Raw genomic sequence first — 16867 nt, 5'->3', positions numbered from 1 at the left:
ATCCAGGTTTCCGATCAGTTTGTGTGATGGATGCGTTTACTGTGCTCCAACCCTTTGCTGCGTGGGTCGTACCACGGAGGTGTGTTGGTGACGCTCTAACACTGTTGCATGTTTGAGCCTGTCAGTACGTGTTTGTGAGCTGTTACATTACGTTATTGCTCCATGCTTGAGTTTTAGACCCTGGTTGGAATAAGTCGAGTGTAAAAAGGCGAGCACTTACAGAGAGTGCAGGTACAGGTTTCTGTCAGCTGTGGGCAGTAATGCATACTTTGATGCCAGTAACGAGCGAAGGGGAAACTCTTTAAACAGCCTTTAATTCAGCTGGTCGTCGCTAGCCTTTGGAGCCTGGCGGTAAGCCCTCTCTAATGACCGAGCCCGTCTGATCCAGGCTGTCCGGCCTGGCGCTGCTCTCTCCACATGGCCGTCTGACTGACACGCTGTCTTGGCAAACACAGTTGGCACGAAGCGAGTGCCCGAGTGCTTCATCCTCGGCAGATTCGCACTTCGTTATCAGTAAAGACGGTCCCGTCAGGCCTGTTTAGTTCAGAGACGCGGTATTTTGTGCTGAGGATTGTTTATTAATGAAATGGGCTGAACCAGCTGTGCGCCCGCTCTTACTTTGAAAGGGCGTAAAGCAGGTGCAGCTGCAAAAAACTCTCTCTCAACCCAGAATAGCAAAGGACAAAAAAGCAAGTACGACTTCATCGCTTGCTATTCTGAGCAGAGTTTACTTTGCACAGTGACTCACAGTGTCTCTGTGTGTGACTTCCACTCAGATTAGCTCGCTTCAGATCTGTGTGGTGGGGGCCATCCTTAGCCAGAGTCCTGTGGAGAGGGAATCTGTTGTTGGAATCCTCCTGGTTGCTCCCGGAGGTTGATAAAGGTCGATGCTTAATGCATCTTTGATGAATCCTTTTTCTCAGATGTACAACTCTCTCTAGACTTGAGTTCTCTTCTCTTGACCTGCCCTTGAAATATCAGCGATGGGCCTCGAGTTGTGAGGACTTCGCCTCAGGCAGAGATTTGATTTCGTGGAGTTTAAAAGGAGGTTGAACTCTGAGAAACTGCTGTCAACAACCTGTCCCAGTCTGCCTCCTCCACGTTTTCCTTCATATTCCATTTGAGGTGTTGGGGAGGGTTTCCTGCATAGTTGGTGTCTTTGCCGTCGTCCACGAGGATTAGTGCCCCAAATATACCCGCGCTCTGCGTATGTGACCGTCGTCTCCCACGACACGACCAAATATGTCCAGCTACTGTGGGACAGTAAACCTGCCCACCTAGGCTGCCAAATATATCCTGCACCTAGACTGCATGAACCCCTCTGACTGGCAGGGAGACGTTTCTCAAAGGGAGCGTTTGCAGAATCGCAGCTTTGTGTAATTCACTGCACAGTAAATATTTAGACTGTAGCAGCAAGCATACCCGTCTGCATGTTTACTGTGGCCAGGCAGATTACTGTGATTCCAGCTCCTCTGCTAGAAAATGAGACGGGGCCAGGAAACAGGAAAGGATAGATGTGCTTGAACAGATAAGACCACTCTTTATCTGGGACAGCCATAAATCTGTTGCCCCACCCATCCAAAGGAAAGCTGCAGTAATCCAGTCTGGAGACGGCACCAACGACGCTGCTGCAAACAAGAGGCAGATTAGGTCAGGGGCCCCGTGTCACACCAACACAGCATTGTGTTCACGGTGCTGTCTGGCCCTCAGAGGACACGCAGCAGGGGACGGTTTGAAAAAGAAGTTTGAACTGCTCGGCTGCTGTTTGCTGGCCTGTCCACTAGAGGGCGCCGTGCTACTGTTCAGACTCTTTGCTGGTGACCGGCAGCTTCCACACGACTCACTCACTCTTTAAACCCTTTGAAATGCAAATTTGCTCAGAAGTGCTGAAAATGAGAATGTCTGTAATGAAATGCATAAAGACAGAGCTGTGAGGAAAACATGAGCATATATTATCTAAACGTAAGATTTTTGATGGGGGCGGGGCACTGCTGATGTTGCTGGTTCAGCTGCACCAGCGTCCAGAGAAACCACCTGCGTCCCGTTAGACGAGTCGTAATAAAAATGTATAAACCTGAGATCTGATGATGCAGCTGGAATTATAAATGGAGAAGAAGATGAGGGATGTTTACATGAGGCAGCCAATTACATTTGACTTTCAGTTATGAGTTTGGATGACAGACTCAACCATCACTGGTGTCTGGGGTGATGGTGCAAACACCTGAGGACATGAAGAAGAGCTTGCAGGGTGGAGGTGAGTGTCGAGGGTTGTTTGTGACTGGAGGACGTCTACAACATGACCTGCTGTGACGTACAAGGTCAGACGGGTAAACTGGTTTCAGCAGGCTGGGAAGCTCGAGGCGTTTAGTGGCTGCAAAAGGAAACGAGGAGGAGCACAGAGAAGGTTCATGGATGTAGTGAAGGTTGGTGGAGGCAGACGATGAGGTGAGCCCTGAAAGGACCGGCTGAAAGTCCAAACCTCACTTCCTCTCCAGCCTGCTGCTGACCTAAAAACGTAGAAGTCTCCACTATGGACCAAAATAATGATTCAGTCTGAACTGTAACAGCCTCGTTTGGACAAATCTGCAGCTGAAGAAGTCATGCAGACCGCAGCATTGGGAGTTATGTGATATAAGCGAAGCCTGGATTTATAATGTGGTTAGTGAAAAATGATCAACGCTCTCAAAATATTGAGTTTATGTCGAAACACAATAAGTCAGTCCTCGCACACAGAAGCAGGCAGCAGGTACAGGCTGCACCCACATGTAGTAAAGTAACCCAAACAACTCTAGACTCGTGTTTCTGTCATGCATGAATCAGCTCATCACTGCAGCATGGTGCTCCAACACATCCAACGTGGTCTTCCTCCTGGAGCAGACTCCTGGAAGCTCCTGATATCATGAAGTGAAATTGTTTGGAGGCCTTTAATGTGCCTCTGCTGAGCGTTTAAAGCAGCACAAAGCACTTCAAAGGCGCTGCTTTCATTATTAAACAGCCAAAAGAGAAATAATTAGCAGAAGTTGGACTCGAAGCCAGTGCGGAGAACAGTGGGAGCACTTCAAAGCTCGCTCGGCCCCTGATATCTACAGCTAGGAGTGTATCTAACAGCTGAAGACCATCAGTCATGGGCGTGAACATGGCCTATTTCAGGATAAAGTTCTACTTCATGTGCAGAGTTAGCCCCTTTGCTTTTCTTAGAACTACCCAGCAGGGCTCCTCCCACTCCAGGAAGTCCTTGCATGTTATGATCTCTAACTCCACCTCTCACAAGACCTGAGAGGCTGGGGGTTCTGAAGTGGAGGGTAGGCTTCGCTCTTCGTCGGTCCCAAAGTAGCTCGACCAGGAGGCGCGCAGAGAGCAGCTATGGACCGCTACCACATGCTGAGCGGCAGCAGCAGGACCTCCCCTCTGCTGGGAGCTCAGAGCAGGGAGCAGGCCATGGTGTACCTGCTGGCTCTGGCTAGAGAGAAGCCGGTCTTTCTCAACAGCATGGCAGCTCTCATGAAGGTAACTGCTGCTGCTGATGTTCACGCTTCCTGTCGGAGGGATAATAGTAGCACTGTTCAGAGGCTGCATGTGGTTCCAGCTCGGTGCTCTCAGACTATTTGTGTGGAGGTTGGGAAATGTGATTTTAATCCCCGTTATGGAACGATCCCATAAACCTGGACTGGGTGGAAATGTGGGGTCTGTGCTGAAGCAGAGGCAGAGCCCTGCTCTCAGTGCTCACGCCTGTGGTAAGGAATGCATGTTAGCGCTAAGCTACATTTCAGACACCGTCGGTGTATTAGTCTGTGCTGTTACCAACACTATAATCTCTTACAGAGCAAACAGGAAGTTTCTAACAGATGTTTGGTTAACAACAAGTGAGCTGTTCCATATTTATGTGACGGAGTGATAAAGTGCTGAGGGAGCTGAGCTTGGTGCCGGTCGATGCTGTGCGTCTGGCTCCGCCCATGTGGACCCCTCAGGTGTTATAGATGGATGATGCCACAGACTGGTTACGTGTGTGAGCGACCTCGTCCCATCACTGTAAATGCATGCAGTAAAGCAGAGAAAAGGTTTCACTGTGCACGAAACCTGGAGCTGAAATCAGTGTGTTGCAGCTCGTAGGCCTGCTTAGCAGTCTGCATCTGCATGTGCTAGTTGGTGATAAATGACAGAGGAGATGCTGGAGTTAGACTCCTGTCAGGCTCACACCAAGCCTCGTTATTATTAGCACCAAAACATGTATACCTGTGCTGTCATACACAAACTGCAGCAGCATCTCCGGCTGCCTCCTCGGCTGTCAGAGCAGCCTGGCCTCGTGCTCTGAATCCTACCTGAGAGAACCCACAGGTGTCTTCCTGTAAGGTGGAAGGTGCAGCAGAGCCCTGTGCTGCTGTGTGCATCCTCCACGGTGCAGCTGTTTGGCTCCTACGTTGACTAAATCTTCTCCACACTGTTTGACTGCTGCACCCAGCAGCTTCTCGGGCGGGTATTGATATTTAATTTCTTAGGCGTAGCAAATTGTTTAAGTTGACAGAGCTGATGTAATGGGCCGCACGTGTTGCACACTCAGCGTTATCTCCATCCTGTAACAATCAAGCCGTAAGCCTGCTTTATGGTCTCAGCAGTGTTTAGAGAACGTGACTCGCATCTGGCCTTTGACGTGATAACTGGAACCTGGTCCTCACTTTAAGAAGTGGCCTGAGGCCTTGGACGCCCCTCAAAGAGGAGGCGTCGGCGGCTTAAATGCTAGCCACCCCCTCTACCAGCAACAGCCCTGTAGTTTGATTGGATGATGGGTGCCAGTGACTCCACACTGAGGACCACCAGCTTTATTAAACAGCTCTTCCTGTTTGTGCGTTCAGCCAGGACAGAGAAACGAGCATAAAAAGAAATTGTCTGTTTGTTCCTCCTCTGGGAGCTGAAACCACGAGGCTGTGATGATGAATGGCGTTTGTTCTGTAGACCGTTACGGAGAAGGCAAGTGCGGCGACTCTCCCACCCCGCCTGCAGATATATGTAGAGAATAAGGCTTTGTTGAACTTTCCCAGTTTACCCTGCAGAGCCTGTGCATGTGAGGCTTGTGTTTACGCCTGTGACGTAGGTTGAGCGTGGCCGTACGCTTTAAAAGTAACCGCTCTGATCAAAGGTACTCGGGCAGGGGAAGGCCCTCGGGGGAGGAGGAGGGAGGAACATTAAAGGCTATGAGGATAAAACAGGAGACGGCGACTCTCCTGGGAGAGAGGGAGACGTGAGGAAGCCATGCCGACTGCTGGGAGGATGAGGATGGTACAGAGTAACAGTGAGGCTGTGGCTCTGTGCACATGTGGGAACAGCGTTGTTACTGCTGGGGCCACATGGTAAACTAACACAGAGCTCTCACACAAACATGCTTCAGTGGGAGTAAACGCGTGGTGCCTCGCCAGAAGACATGAACTGCTTCCTGTTTGTTTCCTGTTTGTTTCCTCCTTCCTCTCACTGTTGCCTCAGATTACAGGACAGGCCGCCCACAGCACAGCGTCAGTGTTTCTGCCAGTGGGTTGTAACCCAGCTGACTGCCATGTTTGTTTCAGATCATCAAGCATGCACGTAGACCGGGATCAAACCACCAACCTCTCGATGACCTGTAGATGACCTGCTCTACCTCCTGAGCTACAGCCACGCCCACGTGCAGTTTTTAAATGGGGATTTCACTTGTATGGGAAAAGGTTTCCCACACCTACCTGTCCTGTGTGGAGACGTAACGCCTCCTGTTAGTCCAGGACATGGTCCACTGTAAAGTCACACAGTGGCTCTAATGCTTTGGTTTCTAAATGGAACAAATACGAGTGTTATTAGTTCTCGTGTCCGATTTGGAAACTGTTTGTTCCAAACTAGGCCAGCTGTTTCCTCCTGGTACCTGCTGGCTTCAACTTTACAGTAGCACTACACAGATCTCAGCGACGCGTGAGGTTCTTGTCTAAGAAATTTAGAGCGATAGTTAATCTGCAGTAATCCTGTAGACAACACACTCCCTGAAAAACCTTTGTTTTTGGTCGTTTGGCTTGAAACAGCCACATTACAAGGATAAACCAGCAGCACCGGCCTCAGAACGCTTTAATCCAGCTAATCCAGCCAGTAGGTGAGACCGAGAGGGTGGGTGCAGGCTGGAGACGTCCTTCACAGCCCCCGTGGTTGGAGTCTGGGTGACTTGACCCAGCACCAACACTCCACTAAAAATCTCACGTGTGGGATTTAGACTGCATGCACACCCATCTGATGCTGCAGCTTTGGCACATTTAAGCAGATTATCAAAGCTGCAGTTTATGAATCAAAGGCGTGAATTTGCTGTGAAATGTGTCAAAAGCAGCGAGACTCACATCTGTCATCATGAAAGGAAAGTTTGCCTCCTGCAGATGTTGGTTTATGTGACCAGTACAAGCTGTGTCTGTGATGCTCACATTGTTGGTGGTGTCAGATTTGTGACTTTGTTTTGTGTGTCCTGGTGACGCAGCAGGGCACACAGGCAGGTTTAAGCATTCACTAAAATAGAAACGCTTAGATGTATAAAAAATCTATTTGAGGCTCGGCTCCATGGACTACGATCCTTTACCTGAGTCACAGGATGCAGGTTGACACGTGAATAACTTCACTGAGGTTCCCCGTGAGCCAGCATACACAGGACAGACGCTACGAAGCACAAATGTCTGAGAACACGTGAGACTAACAGTCAGCTGTGCAGCAGCAGAACTGTGACACGTACAGGCGAGGACCTGAGATACCAGACTGATTCAGGAAAATCATCACAAAGCTGACATGTAAAATCAGGAGCTTCACCCACATGCACTCGTTAGTGTAGTTACTGTAACAGTGCAATGGCGTCATTTACTTTGAGACGTCAGGATCTGATTATAAATACCAAGCAGCTGACCTCTAATGACAGGAGCCAGACCCGGCTGCAAATACATGTTTAGCAGTACTCTGTGCTACAGCTAGCCTTTGTGGCTAGGCTCGTACTGTTCCCTTTATGTAGCGAGTGGGTTTTATTTCCTGTGAGTGTCATTGATGGATGTTTGTTTATAATGGTCTCCGTGGACGTTGCTGTGGAGGTCCTCCATCATCTCCAGCCCTGTCAGCGTGGAGGGGACCGGCGTGATGTTACGGCGTGTCGGAGACTCTTTAAGTCTGTGTTTCAGCCATGCTGTTGGCACTTGGTGTTTGTCTGATTTTGCTATGTGTCCATCATGAGAGCAAGTAAACCCTTTTCCCAACATCAGATTTTTAAAACCAGTTTCAGATTAATAGTGGGAGAAGTTCTTTTGCATTGATTAAACTTGGGACGTCCTTCTTAGTCATTTGCTGGTCCAAATGAAAAGCTCTCCATGTTGTAAATGTGCTGCTGTGACTGTGTCCGGCCGGGACATGAGTGTTGGACATGTAGGGCTCTAATTAACACACTGACCTGCTGTACCACCTCCGTCCTTCTCAGCCAGCTCAGAGACGCCTCACAGCTGCTAAAGATGTCTGCAGACAGACTTGGACACAAGTGGGCGACTTCTGTGAAACAAGCCCAGAAAAATGGGATTCACAGAAATCTGTCCACAGCTGATTGAGAGCATCTTAGGCCCAGTTTGAAGCTGATTTATGTGGAAGACTGTGTGACGCTGCTCCTCATCCAGGTTGGCTTGCAGTCAGACAGCTTATGAACCCTGAACAATCTAACCTTTGTGTAGATTCAAGCAGATGTTGAGTGGGAGGACTGGTGTAGGTTTTGGTTTGAAGTTTTCTGGTGAACGTACAGCACTGCTGCACAGCCCAGAGGGGTCTCGTACTCCCACTCACTCAGTTACAAGCTAAGCTGGTCCCAGATTCCAGGTTAACACTAACGGGGGGCTGTAGCTCCTAATCGTGCAGATGCTCATACTGCAGCATGAGGGGGAAAGACGCACCAAAGCTCATTACTGTGGCTGAAACTGCTCGACTTGCCGAGTGTTCCAGATCGGCTCTGAATGAGATCACAAGAACACAAAGTGTGTCACTGAGTTTCTGGTAAAAGATTGGTTGGAGATTTTGAAACACTGGTTGGTGTTTTGTTGCCGGCTGCCGCCCTCGTCTGCAGCAGAGGGCTTCCACAGCAGTAGATATTTGGGTGGGTGACCTGAGCCCACACAGTGACAGCTGACTGCCACAGAGAGGTTGTTTCAAGCAGTGCTAGCTGTTTACTGTAAGGCCGGGGAGCTCAAAAATAAAGTGGACTGCATTATGTACTGTGTTCATTTTAATATGTTACCACCCAGCCTGTGCTCACAGGCTGCAGCCACAGCAATGCCACCCACTGTGGACTTTCTCTTGTGACCTTTAGCATTGCGGTTGTTCCTTTCTAATTTAGACACGACCATCTTTGAATGGCGGTGGAGTGCTAACTTGTTAGCTGAGGTGGATCCATGGACCGTGTTTGTGCACCACAGAGGCTCATGGGACACATGAAGAGCTATAAAAAGACTTGACAGTTACACCACAGCGAGGCCTGCTCGGCTTATTTTAAAAACATCCTAAAATCCACAAAACACAACTGAGATGGTTAATGAGTGCAAGGCTACAACGCTAACTGGCACCAGTTTGTTCCAGGTTCCATGTACTGGTAGGTGAACCAGTCAGACCACAGGGCCGGTCTGGTGAGTTAGTCGGGCGACTCACAGATGATGACAATCGTTTTGTAGAATTTTCCGAGTTTTAGGACAAATTTCTTAACGGCTACCGACTGAAGGATAGTTTGTCTGTGCTTCACGTCTGTGAGTCAATGATTCAATCTAAATGTATTCATATAGGATCAAATCACAACAGCAGTCAGCTCAAGCTGCTTAATGTTGGACCATAGAGATTCTACAGTAACAGGATCTGCAGAGAAAAACCAACAATCACATGACCCCTTATGAGCAGCACTTTGGCGACAGTGGGAAGGAAAAACTCCCTTTTAACAGGAAGAAACCTCCGGCAGAACCAGGCTCAGGGAGGGGCGGGGCCATCTGCTGTGATTGGTTGGGGTGAGAGAAGGAAGACAGGATAAAGACATGCTGTGGAAGAGAGACAGAGGTTAATAACAATAAAGTAATAGCACGGAGCTGTGTGTAAACACAGTGAAAAGGGGTGAGTGAAGACGAAGCAGTGCATCATGGGAGGCCCCAGCAGCTTAGCCTGTTGTAAAGAGGTCGAAGGTCAAAGTCAGCAGCAGTTCGTCTCAGTTGATTATAAAGACAACCAGCTGATTAATCAGTTATAAGAATAATATCAGTTGCACCTTTGCAGTCAGGAAGCGAGCAGCTGTTCAGAGTCTGGCTGCCGTGTGCATAAACACATCAGTGTGTCTGTCGTCACAGGTAAGCTGTTAGTCTGTTACCAGCCTGTTCTGTTTCCTGTGCAGCCTGATCTCATGTCCTCCTTGTGTGCTCGCCGCAGGAGAGACAGCGACTAGAGACCATCTTAAACCTCTGTGCTGAGTACAACAAAGGAGAGGGCACCGGCCTGGATCCGCTGTGCTTGGGGAGGTCGGGATTCCCGGGATGTCTGGAGAACGTGCCGGGAGGGACGGCGTCTTCAAGCACGCTCCGCCTAGCACAGAGACAGAGGGAGAGCGACGAGGAGAACCTGAAGGAGGAGTGTAGTAGCACAGAGAGCACTCATCAGGAGGTGAGGACGTCTCCTGCTCCCAGCGCAGCGTCCACACTGCACAATGGAGACAGACAGGTCAGAGGGCACGCTGGTTTCACATGCTGTCTCTGCATGCAGCGGCAAATGGTGCGCCTGCTGCATCAGGGTTTCATCCTCACATAGACTCCACTTAGCTTCTCTTTGTAATGTGAAGCAGTGCATCAGCTTTGGCATTGCTTGTGTTTTCCTGTTTGTGACTGGATTCCTGCGCTGGATGCTGCACGAGGCTAGTTCCTTCTGCTTGTGCCTTCAGTTAATTGCCTTCCTTTGTTCTCCATCTTTTATCAGATTTCCTAATGATTACATATATTTGAATGAGCGTGGACAGCCTTCTGTGGTGGGATTGATGCTTTATGTTTTCACCTCTCTGTTTCTCTCTGAAGCACGAGGACTCCTCCAGCGCAGGCAGCGGCGGTCGTGCGGAGCTGGGCTACCTGGAGGAAGAGCGGGTCCGTGTCCTGGCTCGGATCGACGAGCTCAAAACCCGGCTCACAGAACTGGAGCAGCAACTCCAAGAGTCCAAACAGGAGGTAGAGCAGTGGATGATGCTGATGGGAATTGGTGACATCCAGCATCTTTTCATAACGTTTCTTCTAAGAAAGAGCAGCATCGCTATGACGATGCTCGTCTCAAAGCCCGCTGGTCCCACTGTGTGTCGCTGTGCTGTCCTTCCAGGCTGAGATGGAGCGTGCCTTGCTGCAGGGCGAGAGGCAGGCAGAGCTCGACCAGATAGAGACCGAAGCAGATATCATCGCTCAGCTGCAGCACAAGCTGGACGAGCTGGAGAGCGCCATCCAGAGAGAGAAAGACAAGGTACATGAAGCCGTAATCAGGAGGCAGGGCGGACGAGCTGCAGGTTTATTTCAGTTCAGAGGTTAAACACACACAGACACACTCACTGCCTGTGCTTTCAGTCTTCCCTCACTGGGTCATCACTGTCGGTGTTTCTGAGCATCCTTGATTACTGATAGACGTCGTAGAGGATCCATGCTGTGAGGGCTTAATAGAAGGCTTGTTTGCCTCATTCAGTGTCTGCTGTTGCATGTTTCTGCCTTAGGGTTGGTCTTTGTGCTCTCCAGTGTCTCACTCAGCTGACTAACCGCCATCGTTAACCCTTAATCCTCCCTCTGCTTCCTCTGCACTCAGAGTGCGCTCTTTCTTCCCCCTCTGATGAAGCAGACCGGTCTGTAGGTTTTGGTTCTGTAGTGCTCGGTTCTGCTCTGGGCCTTTAATAAGACGTTTGACCAGCAGAGGAGGGAATGTTCGAGCATGTTCTCGATCCTGCAGGTGGCATCTTTGTACTCACATACAGCATTTCACTACAAGGCAGGACGTGCAAAGAAGATACATTTAGTAACTTTGTCGTAGCTAGTTGTAAACTCTGTGTAGAGTCCTCGTGGACCTTTTTCCATGTGCTGCTGCTTCAGCACGGCCAGTAACAGCAAGGCTAGTATTTATTGGAAGGGCACCCAGGAGGTGGGAACGTTCTCTGCTCAATCACTGCCAGATACATTGTGTGCAAACTTCTGTGCAGCTTATTGATGTTTGAAATATTAAAGTATTTCATATTAGCTGCTGTACCTGCTACTTCCTGTGGACTGCCTTAAAATCTGTGACTGTGTCTGTTGCTAACACCTTACAGCGTTTGATTTGCATGGCGTGGATTTTGAGCAGTGTTTCTGTCTTTCTCTCCTATCGTCCATCCATCCTGTGTGTGGGTGTGTGTCGTGTCTTTCTAGGAGAGGGCTAATGTTGAGGCCGAGCGCCGGGTTCTGCAGAGCCTCCAGGAGGGCTACGCTGAGCTGAAGAACCAGCTTCATAATTGTCCCGAGTCCCTGCGGGAACAGTTGCAGGAACAGCTCAAAAGGGTGGGTCGTCAGTTGATCAGAAGCTCCCATCCATCCTTCCAGCTCCCGACTGTAGTCCATCCCACCCACGACCTTCGCTATTATAGCACCAAATAGTTGGTTTTTATTTTTAAAGTGGAGTTCATGGGTCTGACTCAGAGACGCATCCTGAGAGATACAGATTGTTGACATATATTAAAGTAGAGCGTCTGTCTAACTCACGCTGAGGCCAAATCTCGGTAAACCGTCCGGGCGCGCATAATTTGGTCATTTTTGAATCACCGGGGAAAATATATTTCTGCTGGTATCTGTGCTGTAACACCACTCAGCTGCAGACGACGTGTCGCAGGAAAATAACGATACCTGTTATTAAAAACACCAGCCAAGAAAAGCATGTTCCTCCCAATGTTTATAATAAAACGACCACAAACCCTAACCAACACTTCGACAGTCCGAGTGCTGATGATTACGTTTTAATGATAAAGTCTAACCGAGCTAAATATTTGCTAGTGTAGGTTCACTAAAGGTGGACCGTGGGCGCCCACACAGCTGTGGACGCCCAGTCTGTATAACACCAAAGGTTTTGCAGACTTCTAGTTGCAGCAGTGGTGCAGACAGGTGGTTTTTAGGTTTTCAGTAGCTTCCGTGGAAGTGTGCCACACTGGTTTCTGGACTTTTTGAAGCCTCAGTGTTAAAGTTTTGGCGTGCGTTTCCTCCCAGGGATGCATTTAGCTCAAACACGGGTCATGTGATACAACCCTCCACTCCACTGCATGTGTGAATCTGATCTGCATCTCTTCTGTCATTCGTCATGGCTCACATAATGCTGCTCACTAATCAATTAACCTAGGCCCTGACCAGATTCCTGCTCCTGCTCTTCCCCTCCTTGTGGGAATGTCGCTGCGTCTTTTAGGATCGGGGAGCGTCCATCAGGATAAGTCTTTAGTGAGAACAGCAGGTTTGAGTGTTCATGTTGCACCAGCTCAGCCAGAAAAACCAACGTAGGTTTAAAAGTGCTCCCCAGGTGTGTGAGATCATTTCTGCTGTTAGGTAGCACTTTAGTGAGCATGGCTTTAAAAATACTACATTAATGTCCGAGTTTGTTTGTGAGATCATGATTGGTGTTGTGTGATTAGGATGGAGAGGCACTGGAAGCAGGAACTAAAAAGTTTGAGGACCTGGAGTTTCAGCAGCTGGAGAGAGAGAGCAGCCTGGAGGAAGAGCGAGAAACCATCAGCCAGCAGCTGCTCCAGGAGAGAGCCGAGTACCAGCACAGCGTGGCCAAGAGGAAGGTGAGGACACACCGTCCTGTTGGTGTCTTCTGTGAATGTGTCACACACACGATCACAGTCTGATTGTGTGAATCATTTCTTAAAAATGGATGATTGGCGTAAACTTGTTCCCAGAGAGGCTGACGTAAGAAAAATGCCTGTTTGCACTAGAGTGGTGGCACGCGTCATGTCACGTACGGGCAGGTGCACCACGCGTTAGCACAACCGCAGCACCGACTTTTGTGTCGTCTTGTGTAGGAGAAGGTGTCGGCTCTGGAGAACCAGGCCAACCAGCTCGGCCTGCAGGCAGCTCAGGAGTGTGAGCGGCTGGCTAAAGACCGAACGCTCACACTGCAGATGCTCCAGAAGGTACGCACGAACCACGTCACACATCGAAATAACCCCAAAGTGTTGTTTTGGCTCCTAATGGCGTGGTTTGATTGTCCAGGAGAAGGAGAGGCTGTCGGCCCTTGAGAGGAGATACCACTTTCTGACTGGAGGAAAGAGCTTCCCCAAGTCCTCCACCGCCATGAGGGAGGTGAGACGCTTTGAGTTTATGCGTTGAGCTTCACTCTGTGTTCATGGCCTGAAAACACAAGGCTCACAGCTGATTGTGCAGTCCAGGTAGTTCTATCATGCTAACAGCACAGCTTATAATACGAGGGCAGCATAAGGACAACATGAAGTTCAGACAGTTGATGGAGAGCCGTCAACCTCATGTCGCTAGTCACTATTCTGCTTAGCAACAATGTGTCCATGTTAGCAGGGCAGCTAATGCTAGCCAGAAGAAACGGTTTCATCACGTCAGCCTCATATCCGGCCCGTATGTCGACGTGAAGAATATAAAGCAGTTTGAAATGACTTCTTTAAAAAGCCCAAAATGATTTAATATGAAGGCGACATGAGCAGAGAGCACAAACACGCTGAGGCTGCGTTACTCAGTGACAGACTCACACACTCTGCAGTTTGATAAACATGCACACACGGCAGCAGCAGTGCTGCCACGTGTGCACAGACAGCACCAGTGTGTTTGTTCGATGAAAGGCTTCGGTTAGTTAAAAACTGTCTTGTTATACAATATTTGAAAAAACAAACAAGCTTCTGGTAAAAACTGCTAGTAAAATTTCAGGGCGCTGGCAAGATGGACTTGTGGCCATCGACAATAGAAATGTGCGTAGAAAGGCTCGTCCTGTTATTGTTTGAACCATCCACAGTGAGTCTGAGCTTCAGAGACTCCAGGTCTCTTCTTCCCTCTGCATCTTGTCTCCTTAATGGCAAATAACTGTCCTTGGACTTTCTGTCACTATTGTCGTCATCATTGTTTTATGTTATTGTTCTGTTTATTTTCATCCTGCTGCTAAACTAATTTCCCCTTGTGGGACCATAAAGGAATAGAAACATTAATAGCAGTGCCTCCTTACAGAGGGGGCTTTGCAGTGTGGGGAGCCCGATGGTCACTAAACCCTTTAACTCTGTAACAGAGAGAAAGCCGCCGCTGTTGTTGTTTCTTCTTCTTTTAACGAAGCCCAGAAACGTTTCTGTAGAGATTAAAAGCTCTTACCTCTGGACTGTCGAAACAGGAAGCGCTCCATATCAGCGAGGCCCACCTGTCGTTGGAGGACTTCCGCTCCTCCCAGCGCTCCCTGTGTCGAGCCTCTCCTTCCTACTTACACCCCTCCCCTCCCTGTCAGTTGTACCCCAGCAGCCCTACAGAGGTAACTGAACTGACCCCCGCATGATGCCCTGCTGCTGTGTCGTGCTTCCTGCCCTTTGCCGTGTCGTGGTGACCCTCCAGCTGTAGTGTGCCGCTGCCTGGCCAGTTTGAACCTTTTTATTTTAGCACTGCATCACCTGTGCCGACGTGTGCCTGGTTCATTTATGTGGCGCCGATTCACGGCAGCAGCTGCGCTGTTTCTGTTGTGGCGTGTTTCTGTGTCATCACGCACTGTGCACCTTTCAATGTGACGTGAACGAGCCTGGTTTGCACAGGTGTCACAAAAACCGTGAAGGATTTGTGTACTGGCTCTGCGCCCGCGTGTCCGTGTGTGTGATTGTCCACGTGCTGTGTCTGAGCGGCACCGCGCGGCGCCGTCCTCGCCGCTTCTCATCCTGTCTGTTGTCGGCTGCGGCTCAGGAATACGTGAAGCCGTCGGACGTGTGTAAGATGTACGGCGGCGGCGGCGGCCACCGTGAAAAGCCCGGCTCGCACGCTCGTAGATGCCGTGCTGGCTGGCGCCTGTGAGGTACCATCACTTCCTGTCTTGACTCCAAGTTTATGCTCTCCTATCTGTCGCTCTCCCAGTTCCACGCTGCTCCCTCTGCTGCTCTGTCACAGTGAGGATGCTGCGCAGCTTCGGACTGAGACGTGCATGTTTGGATCAGTAAGGCTCCGTTTGGGAGAAACGTGGTTGTTGATGTAATCCTCACAGACTGAACGTAAGCTGTGCTGTTTCATGATGTCACGAGTGACACGTGTTGGACAGAAGCAACTGTTCACCCCAAAAATCTGAAGCAGTATTTATTAATGTGCAGTTTCTGTAACTGCTAATCAAAGATGGCTGCAGAATAAAACTCCAGAACGAGGGCAGGATCGTTTAATTTGTAGCGTTAGCTTTGTAAATAATAACATCTTTATTATGTAACCAAAGGTAACAATTTATGTGAAAATATGATAAATTCCATTTTAAATATGATTCCAAATGACAACCACGGTGCTTAAACGTGGAGACGATGTGTCCGCTGAATCACCTGGATAAACCTGGATGTGCTGGGCTGTGTGCATCAGCCTCGCTCTGTCCGACTGTAGCACCTGGTTCTGTGCCGGAGCTGCTGAGCCGGGCTTTAACCCCGCCCACGTGTTGTGTGTTTCCACGAATGCTGTCGTCGTCAGTTTATGATGTGAAAACACAGACTGTGGAATGAGAGCTGCTCCTCCTGCTTCTGCTGCATCTCCCTCCTGTTGCTCTCGCCCTGCTGACCTTCTCCTCTGTCTCCTCTTCTTTTCCTGTGTGTGTGAAGGATTATGTGACAGTGGGCCAGTTAAATCAGATGTATGGGATGCCAAAGGTGGAGTCGTCCCCTACCTCCCCACTTCGCCAGCCCCTGCAGCCCGGAGCAGTAGACCCCACCTTCTCCTGCCTCCCCTCTCCTCATGCCTCCTTCCCCCCTCTCTCATTAGAGGTGTGTGCTGTCTCTCCTCCTGTGGGTTTGTGGCGTGTGACCCCAAAGTAATGGCTGCTTTATTACTTAAGAAATAATAATAGAAGTATAAAGTCGTGTCTAAGTACAAGCTTTGTCCTGATGTTAAGTGAAAAAAGTCTCACAGGGTTTCATTAACAAAAAATCACACGTCTTTAGTGGTGTAGTGAAACGGGCTGGACCATCATGTTGTCGTTCTGTACCACACACCGCCCACGGCGCAGAAAGGAAACCTGAAAACAACAAATTGAGTGCGGCTCTGCAGCGTCCTGCGAGCAGCCTGGAACATGGACAGCTTCCTGCCCGTGTTTCCTGTCCGCAGCTCCTTTCATATTCTTTTAAAGCGGAGATGGTGTCTGTTTACCCGAGCCTGAGCCTCTGTCTGTTGCGCTGCAGGTTTGCCTGAAGGCGTCATTAAAAGCTGCAGTGGGACAGCTCACTATGTTCATGTAAGCTATCATATTTAGCATGTGTGATTCATTTTTCGGAGCAATGAGCTGATCTGCTCGCTCCCACCTGGAGTGAAACAGGAGCGTAAGCGTCGTGTGTCGCTGCTGCGAACCCTCGGCAGTAACGGCAGCTCCGAGTCAGTTCAGGATGACGGTGCCCAGTGACAGCTGGGTTAGTGGGACGATTGCAGCAGGAGCATGGACCTAAACGCAGAAAACAGGTTTTTCATCGGGAGGCTAAAAGACAACGTGCCGCGGTGGCTGTAGTCTGTTTCTATTTTAACAGCTTTCAGCGTGTAGGATGCAAACTTTTCTGTCCTGTTCCTACGTCTTTGATGGCTTTCTAACTTCTCATTTTCCCTTCGTCCCTCCTGTTCTCTCTCTGCTGCTTCAGTCTGAAGGCTGCAGGCCTCACCTGTCCAAGCTAGAC

General features: G+C 49.5%; 1 protein-coding gene across 10 annotated transcripts in view; it reads left to right on the top strand.

Moving 5' to 3' along the window:
- Nucleotides 1-16867, top strand: part of phldb1b (pleckstrin homology-like domain, family B, member 1b) — a 113762-nt gene that overhangs the window by 76359 nt on the left and 20536 nt on the right. For 8 of the 10 annotated variants that reach the window (XM_082504224.1, XM_082504232.1, XM_082504228.1 and 5 more), the window contains 9 exons: nt 9421-9708; nt 10056-10202; nt 10348-10485; nt 11412-11540; nt 12656-12811; nt 13049-13159; nt 13239-13328; nt 15809-15970; nt 16832-16867. The exon at nt 16832-16867 is cut by the window's right edge and continues 99 nt beyond it. In XM_082504224.1, the coding sequence (XP_082360350.1) occupies nt 9421-9708; nt 10056-10202; nt 10348-10485; nt 11412-11540; nt 12656-12811; nt 13049-13159; nt 13239-13328; nt 15809-15970; nt 16832-16867 (1257 nt within the window). The remainder of the gene's footprint in view (nt 1-9420; nt 9709-10055; nt 10203-10347; nt 10486-11411; nt 11541-12655; nt 12812-13048; nt 13160-13238; nt 13329-15808; nt 15971-16831) is intronic. The other 2 variants (XM_082504226.1, XM_082504227.1) reach the window with 2 other exon arrangements.

This window comes from Aulonocara stuartgranti (genome assembly GCF_965226115.1).
Source record: "Aulonocara stuartgranti genome assembly, chromosome: 14".
In the NCBI taxonomy this organism is placed as follows: domain Eukaryota; kingdom Metazoa; phylum Chordata; class Actinopteri; order Cichliformes; family Cichlidae; genus Aulonocara; species Aulonocara stuartgranti.
This window is presented reverse-complemented; position numbering and strand designations above follow the sequence as displayed.